The sequence below is a fragment of the Urocitellus parryii genome, chromosome 2 (assembly GCF_045843805.1).
Source record: "Urocitellus parryii isolate mUroPar1 chromosome 2, mUroPar1.hap1, whole genome shotgun sequence".
Taxonomy (NCBI): Eukaryota; Metazoa; Chordata; class Mammalia; order Rodentia; family Sciuridae; genus Urocitellus; species Urocitellus parryii.
Genome location: NC_135532.1, coordinates 148785579 through 148805142, shown reverse-complemented (window position 1 = coordinate 148805142; position 19564 = coordinate 148785579). Strand labels below are relative to the sequence as shown.

General features: G+C 36.2%; 2 protein-coding genes across 7 annotated transcripts in view; one reads left to right on the top strand and one right to left on the bottom strand.

Moving 5' to 3' along the window:
• Nucleotides 1–17731, top strand: part of Filip1l (filamin A interacting protein 1 like) — a 271668-nt gene extending 253937 nt beyond the window's left edge. For all 5 annotated transcript variants that reach the window (XM_026402402.2, XM_026402403.2, XM_077795328.1 and 2 more), the window contains one exon: nucleotides 15486–17731. In XM_026402402.2, the coding sequence (XP_026258187.1) occupies nucleotides 15486–15677 (192 nt within the window). In that variant the 3' untranslated portion in view covers nucleotides 15678–17731. The remainder of the gene's footprint in view (nucleotides 1–15485) is intronic.
• Cmss1 (cms1 ribosomal small subunit homolog) overlaps nucleotides 1–19564 on the bottom strand; it is a 330405-nt gene that overhangs the window by 307010 nt on the left and 3831 nt on the right. The window lies entirely within an intron of this gene.

The following is a 19564-nucleotide window of genomic DNA, read 5'->3' as shown; positions in this document are numbered from 1 at the left end:
GGAAATATTTAGTCTGCACTTGTATAAATACATTTTTATGTATTTCATTTTCCATAACTCACTTTAATTTGACTGCAACTTGTCGTGGTAAAATACTTTAACATTATAAAACAGTAAATAATTTGTTATTTTTACCATTGCTTGCTGAATTTTCTTTTGGTCATTTTGTGTTATACATTTGCATGTCCAATATTTTTATTTTCTGTTTATGTCTATTAATTCTTGCTAAAAAAAAAAATCAAGCAGGACCTACTTCTAATTTACAGTCAACTTCTGATCACACATTAGAAGAGGAGAAATTAGTTGAAATACTCAAAAAAATTATCTCTGACTTCAAAGTGAATTAAATAAAAATTTCATTTGTGATTTAAAGTGAGCTCTCAGGACAAATTTAATATCATTCTTGGGATGCATCTCAATATCCCTGATATGGAGCACAGTGCTTAGCATTTACTGGGAATACAGTAAATGTTTATTTATATGGAAATAAGATAATATTGAATAATTTGCTTTCAGTGAGCATACCCAAGATGGTGTGAAAATAAAACGTTTTGAAATGTGATAGGAAGCCAGAAAGCACATTTGGAAACAAAAATTACTTTGACAATCAAAAGTTGACTGTATTTCTACCAAATGTATCTATCTAATTCCAAATCTGGATTAGCCACTATAACATAAGCTTTTCAACACTGTTTCAAAATGAAAATGTTATTGTTCCTTTTTACCATTTGGTTCTCAAAACAGTTTGGATTACTAAATGTAGGTGCCGCTATACCCTGTTTATAAGTAGGCTACAATCAGAAACTTACAATTTAATTATGTAGTTTTTTAAAAAACCTTGTGACAAGCAAATAAAAGTCAAAGATAGTTGTAAATGTAAGTTATAGGAGAATTTTATTTTTATAAATTCATGTGATGTATCAGCAAAGGAAAGTAAATACACTGTCAATTTCCTCTGTGTTTATTGTTATGCCATTTACAAGGCTAGTGATAAAAACTGTTAAAGCATCCTTGAAATTCTGATATCTGACTCATTGGACTCCCTGATCATAATCTATACTTCTGAGCAGAACATAGCAGCTTTCAGAGGAACATTTTAAATTATAAACCTGGTTCCCAAGTCACATTCCATAAATATGGAATTTTTCCTTTTTCAACCTCTTAACTGTCAATTTAACAGTGTCAATTATATTGTCATTTATTGATTTTAAACAATTCATTTAGACATCCAGGCAAACTGTGAAGGTCTTTCAAAAAGTAAAAGGAATCTTTCATAATTATCTTCTTTTTCCCTGCAAAATCAATTTCATGATAGCAAACCGAAGATTTGTTGACAGAAACACTTCCATGGTGATGAACTGCAACACAACTGCTGTGGGCTTGCATCATCATTAAATAAATGTGGATGAAAGCTGAGGCTGATGATGAATGAGAAAGCTTCTGTTTAAACACATTTATCTTGGGAATCGGCAGTGACCCAACTGTATTACAAAATACATGATGGCCTAAATGTACTTCAAAACTATTTTTAAGTCAATGTGGGCAAGAAATCCAGAGAGAATTACACAGTTCATGATTGCTTTTTCAAAGTAGACAATGGAAATACTGCTACATGAGAGGTTCTTCTAGTTAATAATCAAGAGAAGGTATACGCAATGTTTTGAAGGGCACTGATCAACTGATCACAAAATTCCCAAAACCAGAAACTAGAAAGAATTCAAGAACAAAATCTTCCCAATTTTATCATGCAACAGCACAAACAGAAAACATGTTTGCATGGTGCAGGGGGAAACAGAAGCAGAGAGAACCAGTCAAGGGATTCCCATCACCCGGGTTCCTCCTGGATGCCTTAAGTGCAGAGAGGTGAGGGGAGGGGCATTCCTATCCTACCCTTGACAGTTTCATAACAGAGTTTGGAGCTCTGGCTATTCATCAGCCCATCTATTTTGTTAGGATTCAATTATATAAGCCATAGCAATTCTCTACAACAAAGTTAACACAAGTTTCTGTGTTCCATGATTATAATACACAAATTATCATTTTATCATCAGTTTCAATCTTAACTATAAATAAGCTTTCTAAGCAGCTAATTTAACATTACTGGAAATTTACTGAACCCTTGAGGATTACCAGTGTTAGAGGTTCCTCTTCTGGGAGGATTTTTTTTTTTTTGCAGAGTAACAATTAATATAAGCATCAAAATAAACTTTAGGAGACTGTTAGATTAATAATTTATATGTAGACTGGTAAAAGTACCACTAAAAGTTCATAGTAGAGACACTGTAAGTCCTGCAAAAGCATTTTTTTGTTGTTGTTTTTACAAAATTACATTTAAAATGACACTCTGGATTTTTTGACCCTCAATTTTAAAAATAGTTTCTTATATCCTCATGTGTGGTGAAAGAGAGAGATCACAGAACAAAGTTCTGTAGTGTGGAATTTTCCATTTGTGGTCCAATAACTGCTCAAAAAGTTCCAAATTTTGGAGCATTTTGAATTTTGAATACTCAACCTAAAATAATTGCTCAAAATGATAATAGGATTATATAAACTACTTAAAGGTCCTCACAACCAGATCTTATAATGATAAGATATCAGGCATGGTGCCTTCATGATGCCCAAAGGATAAAATTAGGGGCACTGTGAGATGGTCCTAAAAGAGATATTTTATTAACAAATATTAGGAACTTACTGCCTAAGGATCCTATGGTTTTTACTGATTAAAATATAGCTCCACATAAAAAAACTTTTAGTAGCTTCTTTGATTCTTAATATTTACAAAATGTGTCTCCTTTGAAACACATCAGACAAAGGCAGGGAAAGACCTTTAAATCAACCATCACTCTGGTTTCCCTATATGTTGGTTTCTGTTCATTGTTTTTTTCCTCCAAAATAATCATTTTTCTTAACCTCCTAAGAGAAAAGATAATCAGACAAAAACTCAGAGGTCAGTGTTTCGCAAAGTAAAATCTTAAGTTCTACACAGCAAGGGAATCAGAATCTCGAAGAGGGTAGGTCCCAGAAAGCTGCATTTTAAGCAGCTCCTTAGTTGATTAGTTTGTATCATTGTTTTATAAATTTCTGTACTGATAAACATTGGCAAATGTGGTCTATCATGGCACTCTTAGAATGAATTATACCTGTACCAGGAAGTGTAACTTTCTGTCCTCTAGTGGCAACAATGACAAACAGAAGACTTTTCTCCAGGTTTTCTTTTTATTAAAGAAGAAAGATCTAGGACTGGGACTGTAGCTCAGTGGCAGAGCATGCGTGAGGCACTGGGTTCAACCCTCAGTACCACATACAAATAAACAAACAAAATAATCGCATTCTATCCATCTACAACTACAAAAAGAAAAATTTTAAAATGTTATACAAAATTTTTTTAAAAGAAGAAAGATCTACATTTTACTGGGTGGGAAGGTCCCTAGTTTTTAACTGTAGCAAAGCACAGATATCTGAATCTTTGGCTGAACTGTGTAGCAGGGTGACACCTACAACCTCTAATTCTATCCCAAAACCCAGGCTCTGAACTTAACACTGTAGCACTTCTTGGGAATGGTCCAGAACACACATTAAAGAGAGCAGCTGGATAAATCAAAACAAAGTACTCCATTCACCTTAGGGCACAGTGAAGCAAATGTAAGAAAGACGTGGTTTATTAAAAAGTTCCCAAAACTTAAATCACTTTAAATTTATTTGCATTCAAACTCCAAGACCTTTCCTTGGATGGACTCTTCAAACTAAATCAAAAAGGGCTTTTGTACAATCAAATACATCTCCTAAGGACAACAATACAGCATAAAGAATCTTTAGGGAGTCCAGCAAATTAACTAGTCAACACCTCTAAATACTTTGATAAGGAATTAACACAGTTCACTGGGTAGCACTTACAAATCTGTCAACATTCCATCAGGACACCAGGTTTTATTCTTAGTATGCTGCCATAAAAAACATACTCCAGGCTAACCTCTGATATTGCAGCCAGCCATCCCAGGGACATCTTTACTTGTGTCTCATTTCAAAATTGTTATCAAAATTATTGGTCAAGAAAATAAAACTTGCCTGATTATTCAAAGAAAATTTTTTAAAGACTGAAAGCAGTTTTCTTTTTTAGTGAATTCTTTTTTCTCCCCATAGCCAAATGGTCCCATATGATTATTCTGAGCAGTTAATTACCTGAGACTATTTTTTTGTTTTGTTTTGTTTTTTGCCTGCTTTGTTTCATTTTTAAAAGGCTAGTTATGTTTTAATTTAAATAATTAGCAGTGTATAAATATAGGCCCTACAGACAAAGCTTCCCTCATTCTCTGACTAGATGAAAGTAGGTTTACTAAAGGACCCGTCACTCATGGCCACTCAGTGATATGCACTGTGCCTCAATGTGAAATATCTTTTCTTCAAAGCATCACATGGATACATGATCAATCTACTGATCATGACATACTAAACTGTGTACCTCCTTCCCAACAGTGGGGCAGGTATGACAGAGATAAAAGATTCACTGTTCTTGATAACCTGAGCAAGGAAATTAGACAAGAAATAAGAATATCAGTGGGGAAACTATACATTTCTACCCATCAACTGGAGATTCTGGAGGACAACAGTAGATTAACAAAGTTACATAAAGAAAGACTTAGATAAGTGAGGTGACAGAGAAGATACTAGAGGCAGGCAGACAAGACTAGATTCAGTTCATGTCTCTTCCAGTCAGTTGTGAGACCCTGAGCAAATCATTTAGCCTTTGCGAATAAGAGAACTGGACTTGGTGATCTCATGCGTAGTTCTAACTTCCAGTAATTTCTGGATTGTATCTAAATCTTGCTACCTTTTTTGAAACATTTAAAATCTGACTGGGAATAAGGCTGGGACATAAACACACCAATAATTTACATCGATTTCTTTTCCTTTGGTAACTAGATTTCTTTTTTCTTATTTTCTCACTTGTAGGGGTCATAATGCTAAGTGTCTAAACATCTGTTTCCTTCTCTAAGATTACATGAATTAATTTCTTTTAACTCTCATTACATCAGCTCTTTTCCCATTGGAGCAGTTTCCTAATATCAGGATTACTGATGGTTTGGGCCTGATAATTCTTGGTTTGGGAGAAGGGAGTTCTGTGCTTTGTATGATATTTAGGAGCATCCTTGGCTCCTGTTCACTAAATGCCATGCAGCATCCCCCAACCATCACAAAAATGTGTGACGGGAAAAATCACCTCCTGGTTGAAAACTGCTGCATTAGAAAAATGAACCAACTGACTCCATAAGCCAGATGAGCTTCTATACAGCACAGATAAAGAACTGTGTAGACAGTAAGTACTGCGGGAGTTTGGAGGAGGAGCAGGCTACTCTAGGTTGGTACAGGGGGTTAGGCTTCAGAAACAGATGAGATGTGAGTAAGGGCTAGAAGATGAGATCTGGAATAGAGAGAGCAACAGGGTGTCCCAAAGAGGTATACACAGGGTACTGGGGGAGGTAGGCAAGAGAGCAAACAACTAATGTTCAAGGACAATGATCAGTGCAGTGGGGCAGGGATAAGGCTCAAAAGACACAGTCCAGTCAGACTGTGAGGGGTCCTGAATACAGTGCTAGGTGGTGACTGATCTGTGTCCCCACAAAAGGATTCTGGTTAGTAAGATATTGTAACAGGAAAAAAGTGAATCCTTTATACAATATTATTTTCCTTTACAACAACCCTCTAAAAAGGGTATTATTGCAATTATAGAGATAAGTAAATTAACACTCAGCAACTTAATGGAAGCAGATCATTGTTAGTATGGTACAAACCTGAGATGCAGACACAGGTCGGACTTTGTTCCATTCTCTTTCCATGGCAACATACTCAGAAGCTACCTCAGTGCAAGGGGAAGCATTATAAGTTGCATTTGATCCTTTCCACAACCTATGGTGACAGACACAGCCTGCCTAATGTTACCTGTTCATGCTGTCTTACCAATCTGCCAGTTCAACCAGAAAGCTCTGAATGTCCCTAAACACATGCAAGCTTTCCCTACTACCTCCTCACTGCTGTACATGGGTAAAATTCTCCCATCAGGTATAGTAAGACACATTGAAAAGTCTGACCACCTCTTCCGAAACCTTCCATGATCTCCATAGCCAACAGTGATTTGCCTTTCCTTCCAACCCTTCCTGCCTTCTGAAGCCAGTTAGAGTAACAAGAGAAAATGAATGTGAGAGGCCAAGCAGGCATGGGCAGACACAGGAAAGACTGAACTAGAGATGGCGCTGATGACAGGAGATGGAGAAAGCAAGAACAAGGAAAAGCTCATGTTCTCATCAACAGGAGACCATACTCAAGGAACACTGGAGCCGCAGTTAGTATCCAATTTATCCTAATACAGCATTCTATAAGGAACAAACAGAAAGGCCAAGTATAAAGAATGATCTTTGGAAAGGCCATCAATATGTACAGAACAATAGGCACCTAATCAGTTTCAGAGATGACTGGCAAGAAAAGCATCATAAGTGAGTGAAAATGATCCATAGAAGAAGCATCATGACCTTGGACATCAGAGCTTATGTTATAAGCCAGAGGCTGCCTTGATAGTCATGATAATAACTCAAGACCCTCAGAAAGGGAACCAAGAGATCAAGGTCTAGTCACCATAAAGACACACACCATCAGCTTAGCTCACAGTTAGTGGGGCATCTGCCTTTGAAGAAGCCTAGGAAATTTTCCTCAGTTGCATCCCTAATCTAGATTCCCACTTCTCAAGCAACATCATAACTTAATAAGGAAAAAATGGATGTTCACCAAATCATTTTTTAATTATGTAGTTTCCCAGATTAGAAGAAATGTTAGGGTTCAACTTTGTCAGTCTCCAATTTCCCTACATAAGCCAATCAGTTCCTAGATGCTTCCTATTCAAGAGTACAATAACTATAAAATGAGGAAGCATCCCAAATCAAAACTGCCATTTCAAGCTGTCCTCTTATGTCTCCTCTCATAACAATTAAAGGCATATAAAATCCTGCTTCAACACAGCCACTGTCACATAACTCAAAGCAATTTCTCAAGAATGCATTACCATCCTTCCCTATTAGTGGATTTGCTGGGGTTTCTTCTTAAGGAAATTCTTAAGGAATTCTCTTTTGAATTTCAATTTGGTTTTGCCTGAGCCCATCAATAGCAGTCACTACTACTGCCTCAGAAAACTAGTTTTACACAAAGAGGAGTTTACTAAAGACTGTAACAGGTCCTCAAAGGGTCTTTTTGGACATCAGGAAGGAAGTCAGAGAGTAGGGATCATGCTGAGAAGGACAATATCTCTCATAGTAACATATATGAGCAAGTTATTTTATTTCATATAGAACTTTTCTCTCATAAGAATAATACAAATTTATTACAGAAACTTTAGAAAAGGTAAATGCTTTTGAGGCTGCTGATATTAGCTTTGAAGAATGGAAATGAGAGGAGAACAATGGACAATTATCACTGTTTTTTTCAGCCACACCTATCAACCATGGCCCTCTTTCAGACTTTTCTCAGACTGCCAACAAGGAAGGAAATTTGCTTTAAAGGGGGTATCCTGCCCATACTACATGCCTTAGAGCCAAGAAGTGGTAAATCTCCCTGCAGAGTGCAAGTTTATGTAATCTGTCTGCTTGGTCCAGACACAATCGCTAAGGGGGGCAGCAAGGTCACTGGAAGAGAGGGCCAGGATTTCCTTTCCCTACATAGGCCAATCAGTACCTAGATAATGGTCAGTCACTGCACATTGTTCAAGTAATGGGACAAAATGCTTTTTTAGTGGGCTGTTCTCAAAAATAGTTACACTATCAGTAAGATTGGGGGGCCTTATGCAAAGGATGTGGAAACATGGTTAAGGTCCAGAAAATTTATCTCTCAGGTTCTGGGAAAGAAATGTAGAGGTTCTATGGTGAGAGAAGAAGAGTGGCAGGTGAGTAGGAATTACATTTACTTCTTGGATTATCTCAACCACTGAAGGGTAGTAATTTCTCTATGATCCTCAAAGCAACATCTCCAAAGTTTCAATACACAGTTCCATAAGGAAGGCCCAACTACACTGTAGACTCAGCATGTGTCCACACATGCACTCTCTCTTGAACTGCTCCTTGTCTTACATCTGGTGATGGTATATCATCTTCTTCTTTGCCCAGGTTGAACACCTGGGAAACATTCTCCACATTTTTGCTCATCATCCAGATCCAATCAACCACTCTATTATTTCTTTCTCTGTCCTTCCCAGTTCCCATCTGAAGTACTATTCCCTAAATGCAAGCCTTAGTACAGATAGTATCTTAAAAAAGACAGTTGATCTACATTTAATCTCTTTCCTTTCTCATCCAACCTTCATCCCCAAAATCATCCTGATCATTGCACTTCTCTAGCCTCCTCCAAAAACCATATTTGTATTACTTAGGGCCAAAATAACAGTTGCTCGAACTTTTGACCATGACCTCCATCTTTCGCCTCATCTCCCTTTTAAACTCTGGACATGCCCTGCACCCTTGTCAGAACATATTCCTAACAGTCTTCCCACATACCATTTGGCCTTCTTGCCCTACACCCTTTATCCATGCTGATTGTAGGGATGAAATGCTCTTTTCTCCCTTGTTCCTCCTATTGAAATCCTACTCACTCCTCCAGTGCTCCTTGAAAACCTTCCTTACTTTTTAATCTTTCTCTGGGTTTCTAAAATGTTGCTGTTAATAGCTCTATTATGGCATTTCATTCTGCCTTGTGATTTAATTATGTGTCACCCTTCCTATACTGCAATCTTGAGAATAAGAACCAGCTATTATTTAAACTTAGGACTTAAATACTGCTCGTAGCCAATGCTCAACAAAGACTCACATGGCTAACAACGTACCTGGTGGCCACAGTTGGTGTATATCTGTTCTTCATACAGAATCACAGAATGTCAGGGCCAAAGGACTTCACCAGTGATTTGGAAGAACTGCTTCATTTTTTGATATGAAAAGATAGGAAAGATAGATAGTATGTTTTCAGGTGAACTCTATAAAAGAAAGAAGTAGCATAAGGAAGGAAAATTATGTGTGGGGGTCATTTTCTATGCCAAATGTAATATCCTTTGAGATACAGCTGAGGAATCAGCACTGGTGATTCATCAATCTCAGCTCCTACACTAACAAAGAAATGGAGAGATGGAGAGAACAAGGGGGAAAAGCAGGAAGACAAAAAAAGACAAAATAGGCAAAGATAAATTAGGATTATGATTAGACACAGGCACTTTAACAACAAATATAAGGAAAAAGAGAAAAATAATAGTAATGATAATAATAGTAACAACTAACACTTATCTGGCACAATGGATGTGTGAGAGACTTTCCTATACAATATCTTTACTCTCCAAAGAATATTTTAATCCCTAGATTAAAGATGAAGAAACTGAGGTCTGCACAGGCAACAGATGGCTGCTGAGGGACCAATAGCTAGTTAGTGCCACAATCAGAACAGAGAGCTAAGCCTGTTTGCCTGATTCATAGTCTATGACTTAGTCATTATCCTAAGATGTAAACCTCAGAACAAGTGAAAAAAATTAAACCCGTCCAAATGAGAGAATGGGAAAGAAAAATAGAAAGAAAAAGGGTACCAAAAAGGAGAAAAGGCCGTGATAAAAGAAAAACCTGACAGATGAACAAAAGAAAGGGGATAAATAAGGAAGACAGTTATTTAAGGCTATTTTATTTTAACATAATATTTCTACATGTGAAGCATGTGTTTGGCACATACTGTAAGCAAATGGGTCAGAAAAGATTTTGAAAACTATATTTAAATGTTTATTCTTACTTTTTCCTAATACTCATGTTGTAATTATCATAGAAAGGGAGACTGGGAGGTGACTAGGTATAACCATAAATCACATTACATTATAGAACAAAGGTACCAATTTATTCTTAACCTCAGAACTGGACAACTCTTTAATATAAATTACAGCAGTGAAATGCCATTTAAAACCAAATGTTCTCTCAGAGGAGGTTAATGGGAATGAGCTAATTAAACTATAGGGTTTCCCTTTGAAGGTCCCCCTTGCCATATAAAACTAAAACTTTCAGTGATAAAGTTTTATTACACAATGGGAAGTTCTAAAAATGAAGAAGAAAAACAGTCAAAGTAGCATATGAAACTTTGGGCTACCTGCCAGATTCATTATCTGTTATTTCTACCCCCTCCACACACAAATTATCAGTGACTTGCCAAATAATATAAAAGACAAAAGAAATGAAAGCAATAGTATTTCAAGGATATTTCCCTTCAGTTTAGCATTTCCTCCTTTTCATCACTATATCCATCATAATTACTTATGCACTTTCCCACTAAACACAGATAAAAACAAAATTACAAAAACACTGTCATTCTGATAACACATGGCCTTGACCAAGTGTTCCACAGCTGGGTCCTTGGGGGAGTCAGGCAGCCCCAAATCCATTCGCCCACCAGACCTCAATGACCACAAGTCAGAATGACCCCAGGTCTCAGGGAATCTTGAACTTCTCAACATCTACAGCCAAGATACAAGGTGTGATGAGAGCCCTGCAGTCCCTGGAATCGGGCCTGTTCCTAAAGGAACACTGCCTTCTTACACAATATGTTGCCAATATATCACCAAAAAGTTCAAAGCACTTAAAAAATTAATTTCCTTAAGAGAAAAGGAAACATCCTGACTCCAGCTGTCTAACTAAGATTTGATAGCTTCCTCATAAATGCAATTTTGTTCTGGTATATTTTCAGATGTTTGCCTTTTATGATAATATGAAAGAACACAAAGATCATGTAGAAACCAGGCTAAGAACTAAAACTTAACATTGAAAATATTTCACCTTTCCAATCTTCTTTAGGTCAATAAGACTCATCTAAAGACTTGCTGCAACCAGTGAACTATATAGATTTCTGGGTTCTTTTTAGAACCTATGGTTCAAACAAGCCAACACTTTTAGAATTCAATGAATATATCCCACAAAGACATTGCTTTTCTTTCTACTGCCCCCTAGATAAAAGCCTCTGCCTCACTGGATTCATCATTCAGATTGTAGTCCATTCCAAATATCAAAATCCATGACTGAGTTAAGCATTTTTTTTAAAATATCTTTTTCTTCTATGAATGAGCTTTCCAAACTTGCTTAATCTTCTCAAGACATCTGCTTTCTGATGAAACCCAGGAGCCTCCAACTCTGCGTAGAACATTCACTGTGTGGTCTTAAAAGAGCCATATGCATGTATTTCTCTTGCAATATGCACTCTAAATTTGGGGTGGGGGGTGGAGCTATTTGACATAATGCTCTACAAAAATGATCCAAGAGATGAGACATTTTAAATCTCCATACCTCATTTACTGAAACAAGTCCAAGTATAAAATTCATAAAAGAAAAAGAATAGCATCTTTTTTTTTTTTTTTAAGATTTAGGTAAATGACATTTAAAGTTGTCCTACGAAAATAACTAGTCTTTGCTGCCATCTAGAGGTAAAAACTATGTAGCAAAATCAGTGTTACCAAGAAAACACAAACAGAATTTTGCAGCATCAATGATGTGGAAACATTAGGAACCCAAAAATTGGGGGTGGGGGTCGGGGAGCTGGCCCTATCAGTTACCACCATCCCAAGCCACATTTTCTTCAACACATATCAGTGTTGCTTAGAAGAAACAAGCTCCACCAATGGTATGTTTCAGGTCAACTGGTTTAATCAAACACATTTTCTTTGTTGTTTTGTTGTTGTTGTTTTGCAGTTCTAGGGATTAAACTGAGAACCCTGTGTATGCTAGGCAAGCACTCCACCACTAAAGTACATCCTCAGTCCTATTAAACAGATTTAACAAACTGTGCTGCTCATTTAAAATTCACAAGCCCTGACCCTGCTCCTAGATAGTCTAAGTGACAGGTTCTGACGAGGAGTCTGGGCATCTATAGTATTTTATAAGTCCCATGGATGATTATGATGAGTACCATTGCAGGTAAACTCTGGGCCAGGATGCTTTGGCTTTTCATACTGCTGAACTGCCCATATCCAGGCAGATTAGAATGCCAAGGAAGGAAGTTCAACTATAGCAAGTTCTCAAAGTGTAGTAGGTTGATCACTTGTATCAGAACAAATCACTCTTGAGAATCTGTTAAAAAATGTGGACTTGTAGCCAGGCGTGGTGGCACAAGTTTCTAATTCCAGTAACAGAGGTGGTTAAAGCAGGAAGATTGCAAGTTCAAGTCCAGCCTCAACAATTTAGCAAGACGCTATTTCAAAATAAAAAAATAAAAGGGCTGAGGATGTGGCACAGTGGTAGAGCACCCCTGGGTTTAATCCCTAGTATTGAAAAAAAAAAAAAAAAAAAGTTTATATGAGGATTTCTGTATATCCAGAAACAAATGAACTTAAAATTTAAATGGGATCCCAACATTGATTCTTTTTTTAAAAAAATTTTTTAGTTGTCAATGAATCTTCTATTTTATTTATTTATTTATATGCGGCGCTGAGGATCAAATCCAGGGTCTGGTGCATGCCAGCAAGCGCTGTACCACTGATCCACAACTCCAGCCCCCAACATAGACTCTTATATAGTAAGTTGGAGAACCAATCTAAATCTTGACAAAGTTAAATGACATCAGAGAAACCTACCTTGGAAAGGCTATTATATAGGTTTGGTCATAATATCAGTCTATCACTGATTTCAACTGCAACTTCTACTGTTCATGATTTGAATAATAAGGTTGATGTTCATAGAAATGTCTTGATCGCTAAGATATTGCCTTCTTTTTTTTAAATCTCAGTATAATTCAATATTTGCTATCTACAGAAAACACAGAGAAAAAGAGCACCCATAGCCCCTAATCAGAGTTAACCATTAATAGCATGGGTGCATTTTCATCTATAGGTTGAGAATTGCTAATGAAATCCAAAATGCTCTAAGATGCAGAAGTATAAAATTCCACACCTGATTTCATGACACATTGTAGTTGAAACACAGGTGAACTATAAATGTCGTATAAAATTACCTCAGTCAATGTGTAAGATATTTCATCATACATATTCAAATAGACCAAAATCTGAAAAAAATCCTAGATCCAAAATTCTACCTCTGGTCTTAAGTATTTCAGATAAGGGACACTCAATTTGTAGTATCTTTTCTTCATACATACACATTTAAAATATATAGAGAGTTTTAAATCCAACTGTTAACATTTCTGAGTAAACATTTCCTTTATCTTCCAAAGCACCATTATTTAAGGACAGCATAATATTTCATGTGATTATACTATAATTCACTTAGTATATCCTTACTGCTGGAGTTTTAAACTATGTCTGTTTTTCATTTTAAATAATTTTAAAACAAATATCCTTGCCTGCCTCTTTAATTATTTCCTAGAAAAGATTCCTAACAACAAAATGACTGAGTCACAGGGTGTGAATTTTAAAGTTCTTGATGCACATAATCATAGTAGAAGCTGCCCATCTCATTAAACGCTGGCTGGGGCACTGAATTTTATTTTATTTTCAAAAAGTTTTGCCTATTTGAGAGGTAAAATGCTGATACAGCACATCAGCATTAAAGATGAGATAATAAAATCAAGTTGAAAGGCATGAAAAGCATTGAGATAAGGAGACAGATATCAGAGTATTAACATCTTATGCATGGGAATAATTGCAAAAAAAAAAAAGCCAGTAAGAATACTAAAGCCAAAATATTCTTCTAGTACCTAGGCAAAGAGAAAACTGACTAAATATGCCGAAGAAAGTATATTCCCTATATGGTTTATCTTCATTGAAGGACTCTTATTTTTAGTCAAGTCTGGTGAAAATCTTATTTAGGTTGCTACAAAAATTTGAGGCACTTTAAATAAGTGAATTATGGCTATGAAGTTCTAATTGTTATTACATATATTTGTAATTTCTTACAAAAGAACATTTTGAAAATGCTTTATTAATTTTAGTTAGCAATCCCCACAATAAATGCCTAATTTTCTGCTTTACACCAAGCCCTTTCCTTCCTTCTAGTTCAGCAGATTTCAAACCTTTAACCATGATCCATGGCCCTCAATAAGAAATGTATGCTATAACATAAACTGGTACATGAGTGAGCATGTGTGTGCACATGCATACACACATACATGTAAACTGAATCAATATCCACAAAATAATACTTAGCCTTACTATAGGCAGTGCAATCTGATGTTTTTGATTCTAGTCTCTTCTAATGTACCTTTTGACCAAATGCTCAATGACTGAAAATTAAAAAGCCCAAAAACATCAGACTGCATTTCTGGAATACTGAAATACAATTAAGCTTATATACTATATTTTAAAACCTGAATGTGAAGAGATAAAGGGACTTCGCTATACTATATCAGAATAATAAAAATATGGAAACAAATTTCTGCAGGCTGGAAAACAATTATGAGATGGGTTTCCATAAAAGCAGTATTAGAAATCTATGACAAAAAAATATAATAAAATTTAAAGATTAAAAAAAAGATTTATATTTATGAACTCAGAGTTATGAACTCACAGCAAGAATGATGTAAACACAGGGGAAAATAATAATCATCAAGTCTGGATTATAATGGAAGTTAGCTGAATTCTTCTTCCCATCTCTCAGCAAGTATTCTTATCCAGGAGTATTTTTTTCCTTTAAAAAAAATGAAAATAACAGTACATTTCTACAATCTTGCCACTGAGTAGAAATTTACTCTTAACCAATTTTGCTCCACTGACCTACTCCTTCAGTCTACATCATTCAACCTGTGACTCTTCCCTCACTCCTTATGTAAACCAGTGAAAAAATAGTAAAACAATTTTGGAGATCTCCCCCCAACCTTCTTTGTAACCCCCAACCATTCACCCCACTCCCATCTATAGGAGCAGTTAAAATTTCCCCTACGTGGCCCCAATCTACATTCCAATCCCTCCTCTCAAGCACAATCTAATTTGAATCCACTCCACTTCTCAACCAAATCTGATACTGTCCTGCTTCAGAGCAACTCCCAAAAGCATTTTCTCATCCTATTTTCTCACCAAAACAATTAGTTTATTCTGGAACTCCTTCCCCTTATTCCTGCTGCTAAAAATCCTAAAAGTTATTAAAGGTCCCAAACAAATGCTGTTTTCTTCATGAAGCACTCTTAAGATTCCTTAGTTGAAATCAACCTTTTCCTGGCAATCTCATGGCTCTTTGTTGAGAATAATTTGGAAAACTACTCATATTTATCTTCCACTAAACTCTGATTGCGAAAAGCAAAAAACAATTCTCTGTATCTACCACTATCCACCCTCTAGGCCCTGGTACATAGCTCACATCCAAAACACAATGGCAGAACTGCTCTGCAGACATTTCTTTCTTCAACCAGATAATCTTGAATATGATGTGTTCCCAGAACCCAAAGCTTTCAAAGGCAATGCTGGCCAAACTAACTCCATGTCCTGAACAACATCTATTTTTCCACCAATGAACCACTAACTAACTACCTTTCATTCTTTTGTTTCATTCAAGATCAAGGAGGTGTGTAAGCAAAAAATTCCAACACGGATTCCTAAACCAAAATCTACAAGCATCACTAGGATTTCCACAAAAGCCCCTCTAGGGCCTACAGACAAACATATTCACCAAAATGGCTGTGGGAAGTTACACATCGTAACAACCATCACTTCTAACTCTTACCTCCACATGGGAGGGAAAAGGTAAGTTCTATGGACACACTGTCTGGATACCGTCTACAGAAATATCTGCAACGCTGAAAGTATGGCTGTGGAAAGCCAGAGGGGAACAGCTATCTCTTCGGGAAATGTGAAGCAGCAACTGGCAGACAGTTCATTCACAGGTTGGTGGACCTGGTGATCATCCTATCTTCTCAGCTCTATTTGTGCATAAGCACACACATACAATCACAGGCTCAGACTCCTACCTCAAAGCCCACTCGATTCCTCATGCTACTTGTATAATTTTCAGCCTCGGATAGGACTGAATTCATTATGACAATTCAAGAGTTTTCTGGTGAACAAAGTAGTAATCCTTCATTCTTCAGAACTTCAATGAATAATCATATTTTCTATGAAAATGAGGTATCAAGAATTCCTAATCAGCTTCAGGAAAGTCAAATTATTTCCATCAAAATGGCAGAACAATTAGAATCCAACTTAAGGTATTAAAAAGGGAGAAAAGTGGTAATTCTTAGTTACAAGGAGGTAAGAAACAACAAATAGATTAGTAGTTAATACTCCCTAGTGGCTTACCCAACAACCACTAAGGTTATATGTACATTTGATAGATAGCACTTTATCTCCTGCCCCATTTTTTTCAAGCTGTTTGCCCCTCCTGTGTATTTCAGGCCATGGAATCATACTGCTAGGCTGTAAGACAACTCATTTTAGATGAGTACTGTTGCCTTCTACAGCAATCAAGGGATGAGAATCAAAGGTCAATAATACTCCATCTTTTATGGAGATAAGCATCACTGTTTTGGATGTTAGAAAAAAAAGAACAATTTATTATCTCAAAAGACTTTCTTTAGTCACACTTATTCCTGAATCAATATTATAGAAAAATCAGTTGATTCAGCAAAAGCCTGGTATCAGGAAACTCAAATTTCAATCTTAGCTTTTCACTCATGTGTCACTTAGTGTGATATTCATCAACCTAAGCCTTGAGTTTCCCACATGTAAATCAGGTAAGTAGTTTCCTTCCAGCTGTGATAACCCATGAGTATGCCCAATGACATAATACTGAATTCAAACAACCTGTCTAGAAGGCTGAACACAGTTTCCTGGGAGTAAGCTAAAGTAATTCTTCTCATCACATGGAAAGCTCTCTCACTAAATCAAGAGAAAGGTATCTATAATTCAGTGTGGACAGAGTAACACAATAACGTTTCAAGACAAGGCATTTTGGGCCCAGAAGACAGTTATATTTCCCAAAGCCTAGGTCAGAGGGAAAAATAATTAAATGAACAGTATGACCCAACATTTTTTGTTATCCTTCACTAAAACTTGGAGTCATGGCCCTGGAAGAGATCCTTGTGGTTAAGAACTGTCAGGTGTGCTGGGATGGAGCCAACAAAGTAGCAATTCCTCATGTTCACCTGGCTTCATCCCCTTCAGTACACTGATGGACAGTGCACAAACAGCCATTTAATTTCAAGGAGGAAGAGCTGGAAAATGGGCAGCACCAAGCTATGGGAGCCAAAGAAAGGGATGATGGGCAAAAGTCCCCACAGGCAAGAGGCAGAGGGAGAAGTAGATGGGGAGGGTAAGTGAATTAGAAGTCTGAAATGGAAAAGTGGAAGTTAAGGGAAAGCAGTAAGAGAACAATAGAAGGAAAGGGACTACAAAGATGAAGAAGCTCTGACATCCAAAATAATTCACATATGCAAAGAGTACTAGAGGTGTGCCTGATAAGAAGCAAGTATTTGATAAATCTCAGGTGAATGCAGGATGGATGAAAGAGAGAAGGCCATTCAGTCAAAACATATGTGAGCAATGTAGCTAAGAGATGGCAATGAAGTATGAATGGAAAAGCAGCTATGCCTCGGTGACATTCAAAATTGGGAGTTATGCTAATGGAAAGAATAAAGCACTGAAACCCTTAGAGTGGAAACAGGAGAAATAGCATGTGCCAACAATAGTCCCAGAAAAACAAAATACCCTGAGAAAGTTTCACCTGGAAGAGGAACAGAAAATATGTTGTATTGTTGAAGATTTCAAAATTGTTTGCTTCCATGTAAAGAGATTCTCTACAGTACATTTTTATGCCAAGCTGGCGTAAATTCAAGAGCAACCAAAAAAAGGAGGACAAGATACTGTACAAGGTTAAGAAAATATGGACATTTTGAAGGCAACCAGCAGAAATCCGTCTTTAAATGATGATAAAGTTCTAGTCTCATGAAGGCAAATCTTGAAAATAATGTTCTATTTTAATAAAAGGATTACTAACAAAAACACAGGCCCATTTCAAGCAATATGTAATACAATAAAAATGCAAATACAATGAAGAACTGCATGTACTATTTGGAATTCAACAAAATGGTGTTGTGACATAACACAACTGAAACAAAGAATCCTGCCACCTGTGCATAATCCTATTTCTGCAAAAATGTGGCCTCCTGAAGAACAATGACAACAATAATAATACACATAAATAAACAAAAGACACTGTCCTCATCTAGAGTGACTACAGTTAATTAAAGTTTAAAAAGTAAGTAGATAAAATCCAAATGAAGAAAACAAATGTAATCTATAAAAAAATTTTTAAAAACCTGACACTTTTATGGTGGAGTCTTTTCTCAACCCTTCATTTATTAAGCTTCAATGATCCTTGAACTACTCTTCTGTAACTTTTGGAATCAACTATCTGATTTTAACACAAATGACTGGTCTAACACATGTCTGATAATTATGGACTGAGTAATGGAGTACAAATGAAATACATAATTTTCTCTAGGGTATGTTTCAAAATCCCTTTATAGAAACAACAGAATTCAGTGACTGAGATGAGCCTGGGGCAGGGTCTGAAAACCTTGGCCAACATCTGGTTTTGTGTGGCCCTATAAGAGCTAAGAATAGTTTTACATTTTTTAATGTTGAAAGAAAATTAAAAGAAGACTATTTCATGACATAGGAAAATTACATAAACTTCAAACTTCACTATCCATGAAAAAAGTTTTACTGGAACTCAGTCACACTAATTTGTTTACATACTTATTGTCTACAACTGTCTTTGTACTGCAACAGCACAGTTCAGTAGTTCCAACAGTTGGTTAACAGATCTGCAAAGCCTAAAGTTTTTACAAAAGGCAACTTAACCAAAATGTTTGCTGACCCCATGACCTAGTGTGAACTACACTAACGAAGAACTCAGGAATAAGAATTAAGTAGAGCTCATTGACTATATTTCTTTCTTTTTTTAATATTTATTTTTTAGTTATAGGTGGACACAACATCTTTATTTTTATGTGGTGCTGAGGATCAAACCCAGTGCCTCACACATGGTAGGCAAGTGCTCTACTTCTGAGCCACAATCCCAGCCCCACTGATTATAATTCTTAAAAATAATACTTAAGCAATTTAAGAATTCAATTAAGAATTCTGTGAAAAATGAAATAAAAGAAAACTATATTTCAGCTATTTGTTATTCTTAGTAAAATGTATAATTCTATGAATGCATCTAAAGTTTTCAACCAAAGAACATTAAGACAGATCAAAGGATTTTGCCAATAATGTATTTTTGTATTTGTTGTTGAATCTGAGAGGGGAATACCATATTTATGAGTGGTATTTTTCAAATCCTCATGGACACTTAGCAAAATTATAGCAGGAACTGTATATGATTTGAAGAAAGACATGTATACCTGTACCTTTTAAACTTTCACAATTGTTGTCAAGAACCACTCATTTTATTATTTGCAAGAATCATGAAAATTACTTATACTAAAGTAAAAACTAGCCAATGAAGGTTATCTGTTAAAAGTTTTCAGGTACAGAACAACGACAAATAATGTAGCCATCTTTTTCTCTTCTCTTTCCTTTACCTTGCTTTTTAAAATTCATCCTGCCTCTGTTTTTTGCTCTGAATGTCTG